The sequence below is a fragment of the Mus musculus genome, chromosome 16, assembly GCF_000001635.26.
Source record: "Mus musculus strain C57BL/6J chromosome 16, GRCm38.p6 C57BL/6J".
NCBI lineage: Eukaryota > Metazoa > Chordata > Mammalia > Rodentia > Muridae > Mus > Mus musculus.
In genome coordinates, this window is record NC_000082.6 from 18443608 (window position 1) to 18465954 (window position 22347).

Here is a 22347-nt window from a genome sequence, read left to right on the forward strand (position 1 = left end):
ATGCAGCCAACACCCTTATTGTGCAGACGTCCTGCTTGCAGGGACCAGAGTGGCCACGAGAGGGCGGCAGAGGCTTGCTTGATAGCTGTTCAATGCCTTGTGCACTTTCAAGCAAACACTAGTGGGAAACAGTAGCCCAGTGGTGGGCTGGCATATGCACTTGAGTGTGTGCATGTGCACATATGTATGCTTGTAAATATGTGTGTATGTGTAGGTGTAAATGGTGTGTATGTTGGAGAGTGGACACAGGTGTGGATTTAATGTGTATGTATTCACCGGATTTATTTCAGAGAGTGCAGATCTCCAATTTCTGTGTGTTGGAGCTGTAAGACACTGCCCCTGCATCCATGGCACTTGGGATTGAACCTATGGCCTCACTAATGTTAGGCAGGCACCTTGTCTTGGAATCTATATTCCCAGCTCCAAGCTCCTTTGTTGTGTTGTTGTTGTTGTTGTCTTGAGACAGGATCTCTGTGTAGTCCTAGCTGTCCTGGAGTTTGCTATGCAAACCATACTGACCTCAAATTCACAGAGCTCCTCCTGCCTCTGTCTCCACCTGCCATCTGTTCTAAGATGAAAGGTGTGAGCCTTTCATCATGCCTAGCTGTCAAGATCCTTAAAACAGGGCTGGAGAGACTGCTCTGCAAAAGAGCACCGGCTGCTCTTCCAAAGGTCCTGAGTCCAAGTCCCAGCAACCACATGGTGGCTCACAACCATCTGTAATGAGATTCGATGCCCTCTTCTGGTGTGTCTGAAGACAGCTACAAGTGTATTCATATGAATAAAATAAAATAAATAAAAAGACCCTTAAAAACAAACAAAACCAACCAAAAACATCCAAAAGAAAACCAAAAACTTATTATTGCATATAGCTCTATCCATGGTGTATGTGTGTGCGTGCATGTGCGCGTGCGTGTATGCCACAGTGCATTTTCAGACGTCAGAGGATAGGTGGAGTTTGATTGTCTCCTACCTTTGTATGGATTCTGTGGGCTGAGCTCAGGTCTCCAGGTTTGCACAGCTAATGCTTTTGCTCTTGCACTGGGCCAGCTCATCTGGCCCACACTGTTTGTTTATCTGTTTAGTGTGGGGCTGTGCATGTGGAGGCCAGAGGACCACTTACAGGAGTCAGTATTCTTCTTCCACGCTATGGGTTCAGAGGTCAAGACCGGGTTGTTGTGCTGGTTGTTGGCATCTTTACCTGCTGAGCCATGTCATTGGCCCAGCTCCTTTCTTTTGAGACAGGAGCTCATGTAGCTTAGACTGGCTTTGAACTCACAGTGAAGACAAAGATGACCTTGAACTTCTGACCCTTCTGTCTGTACCAACTGGCTTCTGGGATTGCAGGCACGCTCCATCATGCTTGGCTTCTTTTTCCTTAAAAACAACAACAACAAAACATTTTTTTTTTCAAGATTTATTTATTTATTATATGTAAGTACACTGTAGCTGTCTTCAGACACTCCAGAAGAGGGCGTCAGATCATGTTACAGATGGTTGTGAGCCACCATGTGGTTGCTGGGATTTGAACTTCGGACCTTCGGAAGAGCGGTCGGGTGCTCTTACCCACTGAGCCATTTCACCAGCCCCCAACAAAACATTTTTAATTGCTTTATTTATGTATACATAGCGCACATACACATACATTTATGGTATGACACACGTGTACAAGTTAGAGAACAACTTCAAAAATCAGTTCTGTCCTTCCACCAGGTGGGTTCTGGGATAGAACTTGGCCTGGGAGCATGTGCCTTTACTTGTGGGCCAGCTGCCTGGCCCTTCCTTCGTTTTTTTTACAGCTGACACATAACACACCAGCATCTCACACTTTATCTACTCATCCATGGACAGGCAGTGTGAACTGCATTGCTGTGAAGTGGGTACACTGATGTCTACCTGACTCCTGCTCTCCACTCTCTTGAGCATGGCAGTGGAATTGTTGGCCTGGAAGGGAATTATGCTCTTCAGACTTCCTTCAGTAGTTCAGTACTGTGTTCCCATGGGTGGTGTTCTCACTGGTGGGGTTCCCACTGGTGGTACACCAGGGCCCATGTTGCTGCACCCTCACATTTGAAGAACAGTGATATTAGTTTATATACACCTACTGAGGAAGTCTCTCCTAGAAGCAGAAAAGTGGAGTCCAAGGGTCTTTGCTGACAAGCTGGTTGTTGCCTGTCCCCTATGCTCTGCTGCAGGCTTCCCCCTTATTCCCATAACATGGGCATTGACAGCATTTTTTTTTAAAGACACAGAATGGAATGTCCCTCTTCTCATTGCCGATGTGTGACTATCACTGTTGCCCGTATCCCTCCTCACACTGAGACTGAGTTCTCACTGACGCATGATGACTTCCACTGGATCACTAGACTGTGCTTTGCCTTGTCTGTTTGTCTGTCCATTTGTTTGTTTGTTTGTTTGTTTTTCGAGACAGGGTTTCTCTGTGCAGCTCTTGTTGTCCTGGAACTCACTCTGTAGACCAGGCTGTTCTCTGTCTTCTGAGTGCTAGGATTAAAAGTGTGTGACACCACTACCCAACTTGTGATTTGCCTTTTGTAAAAAGATTATTTATCTGTATGAGTGTTTTGTCTATCTGTCTGTCTGTGTGTGTACTACATAGTGCCTGGTACCCATGGAGGTCAGAAGAGGGCATCAGACCCCCTGGAACTGGAGTTATGGGTGATTGATTATAAGCCACTCTGTGGGTGCTGGGAATCCAACCCAAGTCCCCTGCAAGAGCAACAAGTACTCTAAAGAACTGAGCCATCTCCCCAGCCCCTGCTTTTTGTCTTCTGACTTTTATGGATATTTATGCATTTACTTAGGGTGTTTGTTTGTTTGTTTGTTTGTTTTTGGGGTTTTTTTTTTTTGAGACAGGGTTTCTCTGTGTAGCCCTGGCTGTCCTTGAACTCACTCTGTAGACCAGGCTGGCCTTGAACTCAGAATTCCGCCTGCCTCTGCCTCCCAAGTGCTGGGATTAAAGGCATGCGCCACCACTGCACGGCCGACTTAGGGTTTTTTTTTTTAATTACTTTTATTTTTTTAGAGTCCAGTCGTTGCCCCTTTCCCAGTTTTTGTCTGTCTGTTTGTTGTTGTTTGTTTTAGACAGCCTCACAATGGAGTCCAGTTGATCTGAAACTCACTATGCTGCCCAGGTTGACCTCAAACTTGTGATTCTTCTGCCTCAGTTTTCCAAGAGTGTACTGCCACTACCCATATTTGTCAAATTCTTCTTATTTTTTAAATTCATTTACAGAGCTGAGGACAAAACTCAGGCCCTTACATACCCTATGGAAATGTTCTACTGAGAGGCTTCCCCACCCAAAGTTTTCATTTTTATGTCAGCAATTAGCATTGTCTTTTAGACCATAATAATTTCTAGGTGTGGAGAGATCTGGACTTGACCCAGGGCTTTGTACCAAGAAACAAACAGGTCCTCTCCTCCTGAGCTCCAGCCCCAACTCCTTGTCTGTTTTCCTAGCTTTGTCTGTCTGCTAGGTGGAACACACTTGGATTCCATGGGTCATCTTTTCATGTATTTCTTGGCTTCCTCTGAAATTCAGAGTGTCTCTGTGTGGATAACCCTGTGGTCCTTGGCCTTGTATGTGGCTGGGTCCCCCCTCCCCTCATCTCTTCTTTATCTTCCAGCTGGTTCAAATATCAGAGATGGCCCTGTATTGCACACCATAAAGATTCTTTGTAACTTATAGATGTACAAATGGTTTCTTTCCCCTTTAGATGTAACCTAAATCTCTCTTTGCTCTTAATGGCTTTTAGATTTATTACATGTTCAGAAGGGCCTGTCCCTCCTCCAGCATGGTTTTTGGTTTGGTTTGGTTTTTAGTCACCTCTGGCTGGATGTTTTTGTAATGTTTGGGGCCTGGTTGTCCTTGCCCATGGAGTTGAATTGCTGCAGTGCCTGCAGAACCTGCTGCCTGTCTGCAAGCAGTGCTGCTGCTCATAGCTGCTAAGCCTGCCTCACTCCCTCTCTTTCCTTTGCTCTGATTCTTTGGCTGCCTCTTACTCTCCTGCCTTCCCATAATGCTCTGTGCTGAACCCTCCATGAGCAACACTAGAGCTGCAACAGTCCTGGAAGCTAGCCCTCCCTGCCTCTCTCCTGTCCTGCCTGGGCCCCTTCCTGGGCTCAAGTTGTTCTGTTTCTGAAGGCCATGTCTGGCCATGTCTCCAAAGGCCAGAATTTTCTGAGTTCAATTCAGGTCCATTTTGGGGAAGCTGACCCAATGCTATGCAGTAGTGCAGCCCAGCAAGAAAGCACCCCCAGCTCCCATCCCCAGTAGCCTAGGGGTTCCCCTGTGACTATGCGCTGGGGGTGCCGGCTCAGCTGGTAAGATATGGCCACAGATATTTTAGTCAGGAACAAAACTGCAATGTTTATTTTCTTCAGAAAAAAAACATTTAGAGTTTTTTGTTTTTTTTTAAGCTCCTTCGTGTAGATGGAATCTAGGTATGTTATTGTTTAAGAAAAAAGTGTTTGTGGTGCATCAGTCACCCGTTTAGTTCTGAACATGATTTATGTGAGGAAATGGTTTTTTTTTAAAAAAAATTAAGCTGGAGATATATCCCCGTACGATGCTTCTGTGAAAATGCGGCTTTGTCCAGGCTGTTAATGCAAGTTGTAACAGTGCGGCAGGGGAGGCACTGTTTACATGTTACATTCCTCTGTGCAGTCAAAATAAGCCTGGAGGGTCTACAGTAGCATTTCTGTATTTTATCAGCTTGGGCTGGGGCAGAGGGGGAGGCCCTGCTCACACTTGGAGGGGCTGTTTCTGCTAGATTTATTTGCCTTATAAATATCCCCTGTGTTTATTTTAACTCGCCTTTAAAATGGAGCTGAAATTAATATGGATCCCAGGGCTGTCCCTGTGGCCCCAGGGTGCCTTCCAGAGCCGGGTGACACTTTGACACGGCTCATCTAGGAGGCCAGGTCAGCAGCCAAGGGTGCACGGCACCTCTGGGCCTGGGCCTGGGCCTGCCGTGGGCACTATCTGCTGACTGACGTTTGCTGAGGAAGAGCCATCTATATGGTCTAGCTCCAGATCCTCGGTGGGATCCGCAGGACATTCAGAATGTTTCTTTTCTTTTGCTTACCTGGCAGAGGCAGCAGCCAGGACTTATTTTCTAGTGCATGTGTATGGGGAGTGGGGATTACTACCACCTAGCCATAAGGAAGCTGAACTCAGCCTGGTGACTATCTATACCTGTCTGGGCTCCCAGGATTACCTTGCACTGCCTTTGTCCCTGAGCATCAAATGAGGGGTCCCTTTCCTCCGTAGATGACATCTGGGTCTCAGAGAACCCAGGGCTGGCCAGATGGCAGAGATGAGGCACTTATGTCCGAGTCCTGTCTATAGGAGACATGGTTAAGTGATAACCTTCACCCTGCAGCTGGGTGCTGGCCAAGCTGGCCACACCTGTCAGCTGATAGAGCACCTGGCTAGAACCAGGGTGTTAGTGACTTCATAGTGACAACCCCTGAGCTTGCAGAGGTGGCTTCAGACTCCTTGTCTTATCTTAGAGTGCTGAGGCTGAGCAGTATGGGGCCAAGGGTAGGACTGCAAGTTGTCACCTGCCCAGTCTTGGTCACCCAGCCACCAGTGTGTGCCCGGCCTGCCTTTTCAGTTGCTCTTTGACTGTCAACATCCAGAACAGGTTGGAGGAGGGAGGCCAGGACACAGGGCCCCTTTGGGGAAAGCTGGTGGTGAGACAGTGGGTACTGTGGCGGGCACCACAGCCAGTGCGGGTGTGGAAGGTGACTGGTGCCCGGTGGGAAATCTGTTCCACTGATACAGCAAGGCCCTGGCAATGGGAAGATGAAGCTGAAAAGATGAGCTTGCTCCTTAGCTCTGCTTTAGGGAGGTTGGACTTGGCATTGGGATTCATGGGCTTGAACCAGGTATGTCTCAGGCTGTCTTCCTGTACCTCCATACCTCCAGAAAGTCTGCCTCTAACCTTGTAGATCAGGCTGTCTCTCTGCACCCCCACATCCCCAGGAAGCCCCTGTACTCTACTGATTTTCAAGCCTGACTCCCAACTGACCAGGCCCAGCATTGTTTTGTTTTTTGGTTTTTGGTTTTGTTTTGTTTTGTTTTTTTTTTTTTGGTTTTTTGAGACAGGGTTTCTCTGCTTCTCTGTGTAGCCCTGGCTGTCCTGGAACTCACTCTGTAGACCAGGCTGGCCTCGAACTCAGAAATCTGCCTGCCTCTGCCTCCCAAGTGCTGGGATTAAAGACGTGCGCCACCACGCCCAGCTAAGGCCCAGCATTCTTGACCCCTCTTCTGTACTCCTAGATACCCAAACCATGAACCAGGGTTCCAGTCACCCTATTCCACATCCTGTTGCCTCCATCAGGCTGCTCAGTGGGTGCTGTTGCTAGGCTCACTGTTTCTGCTGGTAACCAAGATGGTGAGGGTACTGCAGCGAATGAGTGAGCCCTGGCTCAGTGGCTTCTCCCACGCGGGGCCTGAGACCCAGGGGCTGAGTTGCTGTCCCCAGGTACTTCTTCCTGATGTTCCTTCACATTGCTTCAGGCCCCCAAAAGGCTTACAGCGCTTGGGGCCAACCTCTCCCACTGCTGTTCGTCCCATTCATACACGCCACACTGCCCATGACTGTCCACTCCCATGTGCCCTTGCCAGCCTGAGGCTTTGTGTCTCTGGGCACTATGAAGCTGAGATAGTGGTTTGTGTTTGGAGACAGGGTCTCTAGTGCAGGCTAGTCTGGAACCTACTGTGCTGCCCAAGACAGCCTCAATGGCGTGACGACCCCACCCCATCCCGTCTCACTTTACCGCGTGCTGTGACTACACGTGTGAGTCAGCATGCCCCACTAGAGTGTTTTTATAGTAGGCTGATTCAATGCTGTCATCAGAGTTGGTCATGGAAGTAGCTCTGCTCTGACCCTCATAAAGTCAGGAAGCTGGCCAAGGTATTGTGTCCATTTTTCTCCTATCCTAAGCACAGGAGATAGGAAGGCACATTTTATCTAGAAGAGTCATGGCTGCATAGTATTCTCATTTTCTGCTTGGCTTCTGTTTCTATTTCGTGTGAGGAGTCCGGTGTAGCAGAAGGTAGAGCAGCTATCAGCCTAGGACTTGATTCTCAGCTTTTCTGCTCGTTTGCCTGTGTGGGGCAAGGGCCTCTGGTAGCTTCCACTACTCAGGGCTTGGGGGGGGGGGTAGACCCCCAAGGGTTGGGTGCTGCTGGCAGGTCGTGTCAAGGCAGATCTGGAGCCCGCTCCACCAGGATGCAGGATTGTGGCATCTCCTCTCAAGTGCTGCTTTCGTGGGGTGACTGGAGCTCTGCAGGTTTGACTGGCACTTCCTGGACTGGTAGTACTTCCAAGAAGCCAGGTGCTCTTGTGAGACTGTCACTTGTGTGGGTGTGCCTCCTGGAGAGAAGATTAGGGTCCTGCAGGCTGAGAGGCAGACTGTAAGCCTAGCTTCACAGGTCTGTGTTAATGCCCTTGTGTCTGCTTCCTCCTGCTTTCAGTTCTGACAAGCAAGCCACCCTGTGATTAGACTAATCTCATGGTAGTCATGCATCCATGGAGAATGCTGGCACTAAGAGACACAGAGACACCACACACACACACACGCAGATGGGGTTCAAGGCTGCCAGGGTGTAGGATAGTGACTACTGGGTGAGCAAAGATCTGGGCTCTGGTTTTTAAATGTAGTGTTAAGTCCCAGGGTTCCAAACCACCTTCCAGACTGTCACCTCTGCTGCCTCCCAGGCTGCATGTGCACTGGTCACTGTGCCTTTGTAGCTGGTCCTGGATGCGCATGGCAGTAGAAGCCACCTACAGCTGCCAGCCTCTCTTAGGGAACTGACTCAGATCTGGAAGCTTCATGGCTTTTGTTTCAGTGTCTTTTTTTTTTTTTAAAGACAAGGTCCAGGCTGGCTTCACACCTCACTGTGTAGCTCAAGTTGGCCTTGAGTTTATGATCCTCCTACCTCATTTCCCGAGTGCTGGGATTATTGACATATGTGGCCATTCCTAGAACTTCAGTCCTCCGAGTTCTTGTGTTCATCTTTCAAAGAATAAACATTCCCATTAATTGGTCAATTAGAGGGAGAGGTGGGGTAAGAAAACCAATGCTGACTGTCATCATAGCTCATAAAACAAATGGCCCAAGGTCACTGTCCATTCAACCACGATGCCAGCTTTCGTAGAGATCTCAGTGCATACTCTCAAGACTCCCCCACCCCCAGGAATGTGCCTGCCTGTGGGTGTCTGCCTTTCCTGTGTGTGCTCTGGAGTTGGCAATTTGGACTTGGTAGCCTGAGGGCTGGGGGCACCTGGGAAATGGTACCCCACCTCCTGCTATGGGGCCACCTCAGGAGGAGGTCCGTGGTGCTCATGGCGCTGTGCTAGAACAGATGGTGATCCCTGGCTGCCCGCCCACCCATCTCCTACACCCAGCCTGCTCTGTGGGAGGCTGGGAGGCACACGTGGACTGCAGAAACAGAAGAATCGGATCCAGGAGTCTGCTTGCTTCATGCTCAGCCATGTGGTAGGAGGGCCTAGAAATGGGGTTGGGGGCTACAGCTGGCTTGGAGAGAGTCTGAAGGGAGTTTGAGATGATAGGCCCAGCCATCAACAGAAGGGCTACACTGATGTTGCCCCACTGGATCAGGATAGTTTGTTGGGAGGTGTGAGCTGGGCACTGCTCTTTAAGGAGTTGAGAGCAGAGGCACTGATTGTTCGATGCCCACAGACTTTCTTACCATCTTACTACAGGTGAGGCAGGATGATCAAAGCAGCTCAATTCTGTTTGCAGCTCAAGTGACTCGTAGTTTCCTATCTTAAGTGGCTCAGAGCTCTCACTGTATACATCAGATGCAAAAGTGTTAGGCTTTGTACTTTAGAAAGCATCTCTCCTGTGTGGGCGTGTGCATGGGGTGTTTCCAGGGGCCTGGAAAGCACCTCTGTTCTCCCGGCCTGCTGGGGATCCCAGGATCCCCTGTCCATAGTCATAACATGCTGAGTGGGGTTATATGACCAGCTGGGGCCATCTTGTACTCAGCCAGTAAGTGTGGTTCTGTCCCCAGCTTCTGTGCAGAGCCGCATGCCAGATGGTTCCCGCAGGGCACCTGCACAAGTATTCTGAGGGATCCGCCGCTTTTTGAAATGGAATTATATCATTAGTACTTGCCAGGATTAGTACTGACATCAGGCTTATCCATCCTTACATCACCTGCTCTTGTTCAAAGACTGAAGGGGTGATCTGACGAGCCCACCCACGTGCAGCCGCCCTGGCTGGGAATCCTCTTTTCCCCAGTCCTTTTGCATGAGTGTGCACATATGTGCCTGTGTGTTTGCATGGGTGTGCATATGAGAGGATGTGGGCAGGTGTGTGACTGTCTATGCCAGTGTGTTTATAATGTGTATGTGCGTGCAAAGGGCTTTTCATGTTTGCATGTTCCTGTATGTGTACACATATGTGCATGTATGTGTGAATGCATGTATATGTATGTGGAGTATGGAGCTGGTCATGAGAGCATTAAAATGACTGTTTCTGGTGGGTCACAGTGTCATGTCCTGGCTCTGGCAGGGAGGCAGGGGAATGATCTCTCAGTCTTGGGCCCACGTGTTGTGGGGTTGAGCAGATAGTCATGGGCTCTGGTCATAGCTGCTGCTTCCCATAAGCCTCTGTCCCCATTCTGTTCCTCTTGGTGTCCTGGGACATCCCTGCTTCCATCCTGGCTCAAGAGGTTCTGAGGAGCCTAAGACAAGGCTCACCTGTGGTCAGAAAGAAACTCTGCTTCTGAGGGACATCTCTCAACGTGTTCCCTGGGGTCTGGCGCTGCCTCGGCTTCTCCCAAGCCAGGTGTTACTTATCACTGCCCATGCACCTTCAGCACCAGGCAATTTGCTGGTCCAATCGCACTGTTTGTCGTGTTGTATTTCATAGTTGTAGCTGTTGGGAAGTGGGTTCTGTACTCTGTATCACCTGTTTGAACAGTCTGCTTCCACTCTCATTGGCTTATGAGTACCTGGTGGAAAGGCTACGGGACTCGTCTTTGTCCCAGCTTTGGAACAACAGCATGTGGCTTTGCTGGTACTTAGTGTGCTCTCTGCTGGTTTTCTCTGCAGGTTGGTGGTTGGAGCCAGCTGTATCCTTTTCCAAAGTACAGATGGCCATCTTCAGGAAGGATGCTTAGCCCCTTTCCCATTCTCCCTCCCAAAAGATACTTTGTTTTCCTGTGTGGGGACTCAGCTGGACCTGTCGGGAGGGGTTTGGGCCCAGGGAACTGTTTGAGGCTGACCTTTGAAGGCTACCACTTCCTGAGCCTCACGCTAAGCCAGCTGGGGCAGCTGGAGAGGGCCGTGAGGCAGTCAGGAAGGCTGTGATGAGCATCTCCCTGGAGAGCAGCCCTGATCTGACCTCATTCCTGTGGGAGAAGCAGTCAGATCAGGAAGGGTCAAGAGGGGAACCCTGAGGGGCTTGGGGTCAGGACAGGATGTGGGAGGGAAGATGAAAGCCGCAAGCTGGACATAGGAGCACAGGCCATGGTAGTGCTCCCTGGCTCTACCCACAAGGCTCTTCTCCCTGGGTCTGGCCGGCAGCTCTCCACTCAATCTCCACCCTCTCTCCTGGAGGCTGAGATGAAACACCAGAGCCAGATGGAATCCCATGGAGGCATAACGGGCCAGATAGGTGCTGTTGGGAGAGCTTGAAGCTGGGGCTGGCGGCTTTATGCACTTGAGACTTAGGGTTAGGGAATCTCTGTAGCTTTCACTAGAGGCCCCTTCTGGTACTGAGCAGTAGCATGGGACCTTGGGCTGTTAGAGCAGGGGCCAGGGTCTTTTGCCCCCCTGCTCTCTCTCAGTCAGTTAGTATGCTTTAGCCTGCTGCTGAAGATGTGGCCCTAGAGTGTGCTGGCTTCCTCACTGGAATTGGACTGGATACCACTGTCATGATGCGCAGCATCCCTCTCCGAGGCTTTGACCAGGTAGTGCTCAGGAGCCCCTACTCCTGCCTGGGCTCTGCTTCTCCCATGAGGCCATACTCTTGTTTGGCTACCTTACCCTGCCCCAAGCAGGTGCAGGTATGGCCTTGGGGAGCGGCCTAGATCCTCAGAAACAACTCCTTAAAAGCCAGGCATCTTGGCACCAGCCTCTACTTCTGGCACTTGAGAGGCTAAGGCAGAGAGATCATCTAAGGCCAAGAGTGGAGGCCAACCTGAGCAGCACTTCAAGTCCCATCCCCACAAATAAGCCATTCGTTAAAACTAAGTTTGAGGTTATCACTGAGATGTCAAATATTCTGTGTCCTCTACCAAGGATAGTTCAGTTCCCAGTCATGTTAAACTCTGGTCGCAGAAGCCTAGAAAGTCACCTGAGGATAGAGTGAACTGGAACCATGGTCTCATGCCTCCTGGACCCATCACCCTACCCCACAAAGGTCTTTTCATCTCATGTAGCTGAGCGTGCGGCTTCGTCCCAAAGCTGTGCCACCACAACTGAGGGGGTACATACAAAGCCCTCTACAGGGACACAACATCTGGAGAGTCTCTGAGTAGCCTGCTGCCAGAGATATGTTGGCAGTCGACAGGGTGCAGATGTAAAGGGGCCTCTAGAGAGGAGGGCTGCCGTCTCAGGCCACATGGTAACAGACCCACTGGGCACTGGATAGCGCCGTAACTCCCCTTAGAGGCCTCCGTGTCTGAGCCCATCAGGCATCTGCTGGCGTGTAGAGTGCTAGGCAGCTGATGTGCCAGGTCCTTTGTTTGGACAAATTGAGATGTGGTCCCTGATATAAGGGGCTACATGTAGTCCAGCATGAACCACCTTGTGAGGCAGATGCCACAGGATCTAAATGGTGATTGCTATGCCCTTTAGGAAGCTGTGTCTAGTCACTACTGTTGGCCTGGGAACTGGCCTCAGCTGCAGCTAGGCTGGGGAGACATGAGGCCCCTGGGCAAGGAGGTGGTTGCAACACTTTTGCCAACCCCGAGTCTGGGCCTGTACCGTTGTCTCTGCATTTCTTGGGAGTCAGAGTCTTCTGACAGTCCCCCCACCTCCAGCTTCCTGATGGCGGTGAGCGGGTGTTTGTGACAGTCGGTGGGGACTGGGTAGGGAGTGGAAAGCCATCTAGATGAAGTGAGGCATGATCCCATGGGATCTGGATCCCGTGACCCAGAGAGGAGGCTGAAGGCTGAGTACATCCTCACAGTGCTCTTAGGGTCTGAGCCTGGGAGCCAGGAGGTAGCTGATAGCTCCTCTGACTTGGCAAGGGGACCCAGAGGTGGGGGTAGTGGGCACCCCGCCTTCTTCTCTGGGAGAACCCTTTTGGGACCCCACCAAGGCATGGAGAGCAAGGCGGAGGTTGGGGCTTCTCAGTGCCTGGTGCCAGTAGTGACTTAACCCTCGTGGTGTCTCTTTGTGCTTTCCAGCAAATGTCATCTTTGGTCACAGAGCACATGGAGTCTCATGGCACCCAGTTCCTGAAAGGCTGTGTCCCCTCCCACATCAAAAAACTCCCAACTAACCAGCTGCAGGTCACTTGGGAGGATCATGCTTCTGGCAAGGAAGACACAGGCACCTTTGACACTGTCCTGTGGGCCATAGGTAAGGATGCGGCGAGCCACACGGACACTGTCTCTAGCTCAAGGAAACCATATTTCCTTGGAAGAAGGGTCTTCGCCTTCCTTCCCATCACCTCCTGGATCCTCCATTCTGCTGGCTCCTAAGCAGGTTGGCCACTGCCTGGTACACCTTGCCAGTCACTGTGGAAGCTTAGGGACAGACTGTCCACACCTGGCTGTCCCAGACAAGCTGTCCTTCTAGTTCTTTTCCCATTGCCATATGATATTCTGGAAATGCAAATCACAGAAGAGATTTGTTGGTGCTGTCATTTAGCAAAGGTATGTGAGGCCTTCCACAACCCTTCACAGATTGTTTCTAAGGCTTCAGGATAAAACCTAGAGATTCTCTCTAGGGCTTAAACCTTGATAGATTTATCTTTAATGAATTAGATGTTTGCTTTATTAACATTGTAAATTCAAGCTAGATTTTTGTTTCTTTACTTTGGGGCAGTGCCTCCCATAGCCCAAGATAACCTCATGTTCCATAGATACCCAAGGATGAACTTCAACTCCTGATCATCTTGTCTCTGCTTCCCAAGTGCTGGGATTACAGGTGTGCACCACCACATCTGATTTAAGCCAGTTGGTTTTCTCATAAAAATGATATGTAGAGAGATGCAGAGACTATTGGTTGGTAAAGTGCTTCACGCTTAAGCATGAGTTTGCCCCCCGCCCCCAGAACCCAAAGTAAAAAGCTACATTTGGTGAAACCTGCTTGTAATTCCAGAGCTGAGGAAGCAGAAGCAGGTGGGTCCCTGGGGCTTGCCGGCTAGGCAGCCTCATCTATTCAGTGAGCTCCAACCACGCCTCAGAGAACAAGGTGGGCAGCCTGAGAGGAATGACACCTGCAGTGGACATCTAGCCTTCACACATATGCACACACGTATGCATACCCGCACGTGTGTGTGTGAGTACACACATACACACACACACAAAGGCATACCTGCACACATACATGCATATCTGCACACACATATGCACATGCATGCATACCCCCACACACGTTTTCATAGGAGCACACAGTGACATTTTCAAGTTTTAGAAACTGTGGTCATGTGTAACATAGACCGTTCTGTTTTAATCTAGCTCAGTGGCATTAAGGGCATTCACACTACTGTGCAGCTGCCACCACCATCTGTTTGCAGAGCATTGCCCTGCTCTGAAGCCCCTTACTTGCTGCACGCCAGCTTCCTCCTGCCCAGGCCCACCTTTCTATCTTAATATGATGACTCCAGGGACTCATAAGTGGACTCAAACAGCATTTATCTTTTTGTCCCTGGCCTGAGTCACTTATCATAATGTCCTCAAGGTTTATCCATGTGCTAGCATGTGTCAAAATTTCCTTCTTCTTCAAGACTGAACAGTTTTGTTTATCGAGCTGTTGATGGACATGCAGGCTGCTTTCACCTTTTGGTTATTGTCAGTGATATTGCAGTGAACACAAGTGTACACAGTCTAGCTGTTCTGATACAGGCCAGAGGATGGACTTTTTTAACAGGGGCTTGCCTAGCGTGTCCCAGGCCAGGGCTTCATACCAGCATGTGCTCTTGGCTGTCACTACATAGCCACATGAGTGGTAGGCCCAGTTTTTCATGGGGTGAAAGCCTAGCAGGTGAGGCTGTATACTTAGCTGTCGCTGGCTTTGCTAGATATATGGCCTCCCTAGATAGACCCCATTAGGGAGAAGGAGGGGGTAGCTAGGGGAATGCCTCCAGGGCCTGGGTCTAGTAAAGAAGGTTGTGGGGGCTCAACCAGAGGTTAATGGGGAGAACAGGGATCCAAGATGCCATTCCTGTCACAGGCACTGTGGCCACAGTGAATGGGGTCCCCATGGAGCACCATGGTTCTTTCTCATTGGTGAGGGTAACACTGGCAGAGCGCATGCCCACGTGAACATCCCTGCCTGCCTCAGTGTGAGTATGTTCTAGTTCAGGCTTCTAGTTTTCCCAGCTTCCTCATGAACTTGCATACTGACACAGGGAATGCCTGGAACAACAGACACTGATCTCACCACGTTGTCCCAGAATATCTGGGTCTCTGGGGTCTGCCTGATGTGAGCCAGGGCTCAGAACCAGATCACCCTCAGATGCCTTTTTGGCTCCACCTCAATGAGGCAGGTGGTCTCCAGGTGTGCCAGAGGGGTTCAGGGCACAATAGGCCCAGGCTGGGGCTTCCTAAGAGCAGGGCAGGGTCACAGAGAAATATGCTTCTGGACAAACTTTTTCCTTAATTGTTCAAATATGTAGAAATCAGAATGAGAGCCAGGCAGCAGTGGTGCACTAAGAAGACAGAGCCAGGCAGATGTGTGTGAGTTCGAGGCCAGCCTGGTCTGCAGGCTGAGTTCCAGGACTGCCAGGGCTACGTGGTAAAACCCTGTCTTGAAAAATGGAAAAAAGAAACTGAGATTGAATCCAGAGGAGCTGGACCAGTGGGTCACACCAAGACACAGGAGAGGGGTGTGAGTGTACATCTGAGTGCCCCAGCATCTCCTTAGCCAAAGAGGATGTTCTTAGTCCCATTGTGAAAATTAATTTTTAAATATGTTCATTATGAACAGTACAAAAGATTAAGTGACATCTTAGACCTTAAAGTGTCTGGTTTATCTTAAACCTCTATTTTGTGTGGTTTTTTTTTGCTTCTTTGTTTTTTGAGATAGGGTTTCTCTGTGTAGCCCTGATTGACTTGGAACTCACAGAGATCCTCTGGCTTCTGCCTTCTGAGTGCTGGGATTAAAAGTGTTCACACCAGTGCACCACCACTGCCTGGCTGTGTTAGACCTTTCTAAGTGGTGAGGAGACAGCTTTGTGAGGAGACAGCCCCACCTCAAGGTCCTCTGTAGCTCCCTGAGGGCACAGAGAACTCTGTCTTTGTTGTTTTGCTTGTTTGCTTTGGTTTTTGAGACAGGTCCTCTCTACATACACATAGTCCAGGCTGATTGGAACTCACAAGGTAGCCCAAGCTAGTCTCAAACTTGCAGTCTTTGTGCTTCAGACTCCAAAGTCCTGGACCCACCAGAGTGATGCACCGTGCCCACCCATTGTCTGGTCGTTGGGCCGTGTGGCCAGATGCTGTTGGACAGCTGTGGCTCATGGAATGGGGTCTGTACCTTTGCAAAGCCTGAGCCCCCTGGTTTCCAGGGGTTCCCACCAGGCAGAGCCTCTGTCCCCACCCTGCTGGGAATCTGTTCTACTTTTTGTATGTTCAAAAAGAATATCCCCCAGACAGGCTGCAGGGCTGATTGATGCTGTGGGTAGAAGCTTTTCCAAGTCCTTGGCCTCTGACCCTTCTTCCCCAGGGCTGTGGCAGTGGCGGCAGCGGTTTCTGGCACGCCTTCTGGGTGGTGGGGCTGGCGCTCGCGCGGGCATGTGCTGACTTCACCACCCCCATCTGAGCCAGGTTTTGTAAACATTCAGGAGCCACTTCCCATTTGAACAACTGGGAATGTTTTTTGCTGCTTGTACTGATAAGCCTGCAACAAAGCATTATTTCTGCTTGCTGTAAGATGATGCACTCTGGGAGGTTCAAATAAAACGGGGTAGGGTTGGGTATTGCATGGCTGGTACCTCAGACATCTCTGTTGGTTGTGCTTTCCATCCAAGCAAGCAGCTGATACCGTCCCAACAAGCTGAACTTTGAGAGACATTTAATAAAAGGGATGGATGCCCTTCTAGCCTCCCATGACATCCATGGATAGAAGGCCCAGGACCTCAAACCTGACCGGACCAGTGTTCCGTAGTCGGTGAGAATGTGAGGTTGCAGCCCTGGCAAAGCGGTGCTGCACTCTGGAAGCCAAGAGGGACAGGCAGCCTTCTCCTCCACACAGCCTTGATCTCCAGTGCTGGATTAAACACATTAGCAGTTAAAGCAGTTAATTGCTGTGCAGGGGCCCCTCATTGTTTGTCTCTGAATCACCCGCCCACACCAGGTGTCTCAGATAATAGACTGGGAACCTCAGCGAGGAGGATTTCCTGTCTGCAGATGTGCCGATTACAGCGCTGAGTGAAGACAGTCAGCCTGCGCAGGCCAGGCAGGCGGGATCTGCGTCGCCTAGCCCAGAGTTAACCAGTTGTGGCCTGAATCGATGCTGTCTGGGGAGCTGGCCCCGGACAGCCCCTGGCAGATGCCTTCTCAGAGGCTGATTTGGTTTTGAGGAAGGCATGTGGAGCCTCTGGGGAGCAGCCTTGGAAACGGAACTAAGACTGACCTGTGTCTCTAGGCTGCCAGAGCACATCCAGTTTTCGGTCTCTGCTTAGGAAAGATGACAAGGCTGAGGCACATCCATTCTTGGGTCACAGGATTCCTTCCCAGTGTGTGGAACAGGGCCCTTGCTGCACCTACATAGTCCCTGTTATCATAAGACCTGGAAACAGCAGTTTTCCTTTCTGAGAAACCAGACTACATTGGCTGAGTGGCAGGTGACACCTGGGCAAGAGCTCGCCCGATTCTCACCCCAGGCCACTAAGCAATTTCTTCGCCTTTAGGCTTCCTCTTAGATAGCCTAGCATCTTGTCTTCACCTTCATCATCATCTTCATGAATAAACTCCCCATCTGAGTCCTGGCAATCGTGTGAGGGCAGCCAGACAGTCCTGACTATTTAGGTATTGGAGCCAGACTTCCCAGCTTCCATCTGAACCCATGAGGAGTCTGTATAGGTCATCCACACTGGTGCACCTGGCCCACAACCAGGGAGGCAGGGCCCAGGGAAGCTGTGTAGGGGACACCCAGTACTTGAGGGCCCTACATCAGCCCAGGGTGAACTGTACAGTCTGGCTCTCCTTCCCTACTAGGACTCTCTATTTGTATATATACAGACTGCATGCCCATACTGCAGCCATAGCCGCAGCCACAGCCGCACAGACTTCCTCAGCACTGAGTGCCGGGCAGCAGGAGAAGGGGTAGGAGAATAAACAGAACCAAGCTCCTCCAGGCTGACATGGATCACCAGGAATGATCCAAGCTCAGCAAAAGGGAAAGGGCAGCTTTAGACTGCCTGGGAGTTTTGAGGGGTGACTTTGTCCCTGGGACTGGGTGCTAAGCTAAGGCTCAGAAGAGGGGCAGAGCATGCATACAGCCACTGTAGTGGGGCCCTCGCAGCTGTAGGTGGGCCTGAGCTGTATTGAGTCAGGGCTATGACAGAAAAAAAGAGGGATAAAGAGGAGAGAGAGGGGATTCAGAAGTAGACATATTTAACATGCTGGAGGGGCTGCACTAAGTAAATGGGTTACTTTCCCCCAGAACTAAGTACATGATTAAACAAATACGAGAGCTGGCTAGTGACCCTCACCTGTAAACCCTGCACTTTGAGGCAGAAAGACTACCATGAATCCAAGGGGAGCATGAGCTAGATGAGAGTTTGGGGCCAGCCTGGGCTACCCCACATATCACCCCTTCCAAAAAAGAATAAAAGGCTAGGGATGTGACTTAGTTGGTAGAGTGCTTGCGTACCAAGCATAGACCCCTAGATGCAGGCTTCCGCTTCATATAAACTGGTATAAACAGGCACATTCCTGTAATCCCAGCACTGGGATGGCAGGCAGGAGAATCAGTTCACGATCATCTTCAGCTACATAGGGAGTTGCAGACCTGCTCGGTTTATACGAAACCCTTTCTACAGAAAGAACCCATGAGCACAGATAAGGAAAAAGAAGATCAATTTAAAAAACACACAGCTTCAATGGATCAGGCAAGCAACAGGCCAGGCTCAGCACATTTGAGTACCACCAGGGCCTCATGGGACAGTTGCCTAGACTCTCCACACAGGCCTTTGTGGCTGTCAGGCTGTCTCAAGGTCACCTTGTACACTTCTCTGTCCAACCCTGTGCCACCTGGTGTGGCCACATCAGTCTGGATCACAGCGCCTCATTCGCCCTCCCTGTTCCTGCTGGCACTTAAATCTCACCTCATTTCACGGATTGCCCTTCCCTGGTGGGAACATGTGCTGTAGGCAGGCATGAAATTGGAGGGCATGCTCGTTTAACTAGCGTGGATCAGAGAGGCGCAGGGTGCCGCTTGTGGCCTTCCACCTGCACGGCCTTTATCCTGCAGAGTAAGTGGTAAAGACTGATGGCTGCCTTAGGCATTTGGCCTGCCGCCCTCTAGCCACTCCTTGGGGGTAGGGTCAACTATTAAGGAGGGATGGTGGCAGACCCTGTGTGTGTGTGTGTGTGTGTGTGTGTGTGTGTGTGTGTGTGTGTTGGGGGGGGTGTTGTAGAAGAGTCAGCCAGAGTTGAGTTGAGCTCTCTCCTTGTAGAAGGAGTGGCAGAGCATCATATATTGATTCCATGTGAAGAAAGGCAACAAATAGGCAAAGGCAGGGATTGGCAGTTCACAAGAAAGAAAGAAAGAAAGAAAGAAAGAAAGAGAGAGAGAGAGAGAGAGAGAGAAAGCGAGAGAACAAATGCTATTAAGAAACCAGAGGCATAAAACAGCTTTATTATTCAAAGAAGTGCAAAATAAAAAGGAGGCCAGAGTGTTAAAAGCAAAGCAAACCAGCAAGCACTTGCCACGAGCCAGGAAGCCCCACCCTCCCGGCTCGCTTCCCTTCTTCTGAGGGTCAGCACTGAGAAACCAATGGCATGCGATTGGCCAGGTCTCTTTCCTGGTGGAGCCCAGGCAGTTTAGCACATCGAGAAACAAATGTTCAAGAGTATGTTGCCGCCACCACACTTACTCTAGAGCTGAGGCTCTGGGCACAGCAGGGTCTGGAGACCAGGCGCTGAGCACAGTGCAGAGGGACAGACAGCCACCATTTAGCATCACCTGAGCACAGCTGTTGTGCTTGCTTCTCATTTTATGAGCATGTCACGGGGTCTGGAGCACCTAGAGTCAGCTGCTTAGGTGGATGGTCCCTGGATTGTCACCTGCACCTGTTTTCTACTTTCCTTGGGTTCCAGACCTGAGCTGAAGAGGCGCCTACAACTCTGGTGGGCCCTCAGTGTCAGCAGGGAGATTGGACTCAGCTCTGATCACAAGGGAGAGAGCAGAGCTTGAGGGAACTGTGGGGCTATGACCTAGGTCATGCCCACAGGGCACAGACCACAGACCCTGCTCCCTGGTCTGTGCCCTGGCTTCAGAGTTTGTCTCAGCCCCAGTGAATGGCTCCACAATATAGGATGCCTAGTGAGGGAGGCTTCTCTGGCTTCGGGGCCCACACCATGCTGATAACAGCTTTCTCAGTATAGCCATGGTCCTTCCCTCCCTTCTTCTACTATCCATTCCAGAAGCAGTAACAAACCATCTTAGCCAAGTTCTTTGCCATACTGAGTTTCTCCTCTCTCTAGTCAGCCAGACATTTGTTCCTCATACTGCAGACTTGACTCAGCTTACATGCCTGTGTACTTCCCAAATGTATAAACACATCATGTTCTAAGAAATCTTGGCTTTGCAATAGACCATGAAGGGCACTTAGTTTCTCCCCTACCTTCTCTCCTGGTACTACTTTCAGATGTATGTATAGTGTATCCCACCCAGCCTTCCTGGAAGATTATCCCAGTGCTAAAAAATTTCTCTGGCACGGTGGCACCAAGGCTGTTGTAATGCTATGGCAAGGTCTATGGAAATAAACCTGTTTAGAGGCACAGACCTGCTCTGCTACAGTTGCCTGTAGCATTCAGGTAGTGAATGTTGTATGCAATTGTAGCCTGTACCACAGAGGTCTTCCTGTGAGGTAGTCTAGAGTGTATAGGTTTGTGTAAGAATACTCATTCTTCACACAATGACAAACAACTCAGTGACACGTTTATCAAATGAATCTTTGTCATTAAGCATCATTTAATTGTATTTTTATTTCCGTAAGGATCTTGGTACAGAGCTTCTTTGGCATCTGCAAGAGCAGTAGTTACCATAGTTACCACAAGGAACACAAAGAGATGCTCTTGGCCTCACAGGATCAGGTGGGCATATGTGTAGGAAGATCATGAACAATGTGGTCAGAATCAAGAGCAGCCTAACAGTGTTTCCCTTGACCACTCCAGCTCCAGCAGTGACTGAGCAAGCTGGACCCAGCAGCTGGAGAAGGGACCCGAGGATTGAACCTCAGGCCCCTAAGCTCCTGAGCCTTTACCTCCTCCTATGCACTCCATCCCTACCCATGGCCCAGCTCCTTCCTCTGATGTGGCCCCCCCACTGCCTGAGTCTAGGCTGATCCCCATGGTGCCTGCTTGCCCACACCCAGTTCCTGTGGCTGAGTAGTGCCAAGAGGCTGGAGCCAAGCCCAAGCCAACTATAGCAGCCAGGCTTAGCCGAGTCTCTGTGTTTTGACTTCCCCATCCAGCATAACAGCTGGAGACTTAAAGATTCATCTGCCAGATGTTTAGGTGGGCGCCACCCACTTCCTGGACTGAAGTCTAGCTTGTCCCAGATACCAAAAACTGTGGGAACTATGCCTTTGATGCCAAATCACCTCTGTCAGTGGGGAATTGTCTTGAGCTCCTGAGAGGCATAAGCGGTCTGGCTCTGGGGGACTTGCTCAGGGGCCACAGTTATCTGAATCCAAGGCAAAGAGGACCTCCCCGACAGCTGAGCTATGACGAAGCTCACACGCTACCCTTCCTGAAGGCTCAGAACTGTGTAGAGCATGAGGAGACAGATACACTGACACCAAGAGGAACAAGCCTGTCCCTTCCCTGTCCTGGACTTTGTTCCCAAAAGCTGAAGCTGAGGGTGCATGTTCGGTTCACACACTGTCTGAAAACCCATCTGCTTTCAGCTGTGATCAGTGTGCTGGACAGCTACAGGGGTGTGTAGGAGAGGGCAAATTGAGACCTGTGCTCTGAGACCAGCCTTACTTATTCAGCACCACAACTGGCTCCTGGTGAGGGAGTGACAAGCCTACTCTGAGGGTCTGGCAGGGCATGGATTACCTTGTTCTCCCTGTTGGCCCCGGTCAGCATGCTCCTCGCACGGCTCATGTTGCAGGCTATCCGGTGAGTTCTGGACACTCGGGGCCTAGTCTGTCCATGCAGAGAGATAGTCTGTTAGTGGGAGGTGACACTTGGAGCCTGTCTGAAGGAGGCTTGCAGGGGAGACAGGAAGGATCAAATACTTTCCAAGAGTCCTGGCATTTGGGGAAGTGTAAGAATGACCTCCCATGTGAGGAAGTACCAGCCAGTTAGCTCACATGAGGCCTGCATGGACCCAGATACCCTACAATTTATACAGATAGGACAGCCACCTCCCTGGGGTCACCCCAGACAGTGGTGTCTTCCCTTTGAGACATGTTGCCTTTTTTGGTTTTTCGAGACAGGGTTTAGCCCTGGCTGTCCTGGAACTCACTTTGTAGACCAGGCTGGCCTCAAACTCAGAAATCCGCCTGTCTTGCCTCCCGAGTGCTGGGATTAAAGGCATGCGCCACCATGCCCGGCTTCTGGGGGACTCTTGTATCATGCTTTGCTGTGTCCTTTGCAACTCGATGGAGCCTGGCTCCCTCTGTGGTTGGAAGGCCTTGGATAGCCCAGGCTGAAACCAGGGCCACTCCAGGGCTCTTTGTGCTTCAATACTTGTTTTGAGGTCAAAACTACATATTTTGGAAGAGAAGAAACCATGACTTTCCAGTACAAATTTGACATTACAGGATGTTAACAGTCTTCTTGGAAAGGTGCATAGATATCTATGTAAGTTCCATGTTAAGAGCGAATCCGCACCGTGAACATGAACATTCCCTGTGTCCTCAGAGCCGTTGGCCTGTGTGTGCATCTGAGGGTTTCCACAGCTCTGGAGTCACTGAGGGTACATTAGTGC

The 22347-nt window shown here is 50.4% G+C and overlaps 1 protein-coding gene across 2 annotated transcripts in view; it reads left to right on the forward strand.

The window, feature by feature from the left end:
• Txnrd2 (thioredoxin reductase 2) overlaps positions 1 to 22347 on the forward strand; it is a 52657-nt gene that overhangs the window by 17191 nt on the left and 13119 nt on the right. For both annotated transcript variants that reach the window (NM_013711.3, NM_001353143.1), the window contains exons 9-11: positions 10114 to 10133; positions 10882 to 10973; positions 12417 to 12591. In NM_013711.3, coding sequence (NP_038739.2) covers positions 10114 to 10133; positions 10882 to 10973; positions 12417 to 12591 — 287 coding nt within the window. The remainder of the gene's footprint in view (positions 1 to 10113; positions 10134 to 10881; positions 10974 to 12416; positions 12592 to 22347) is intronic.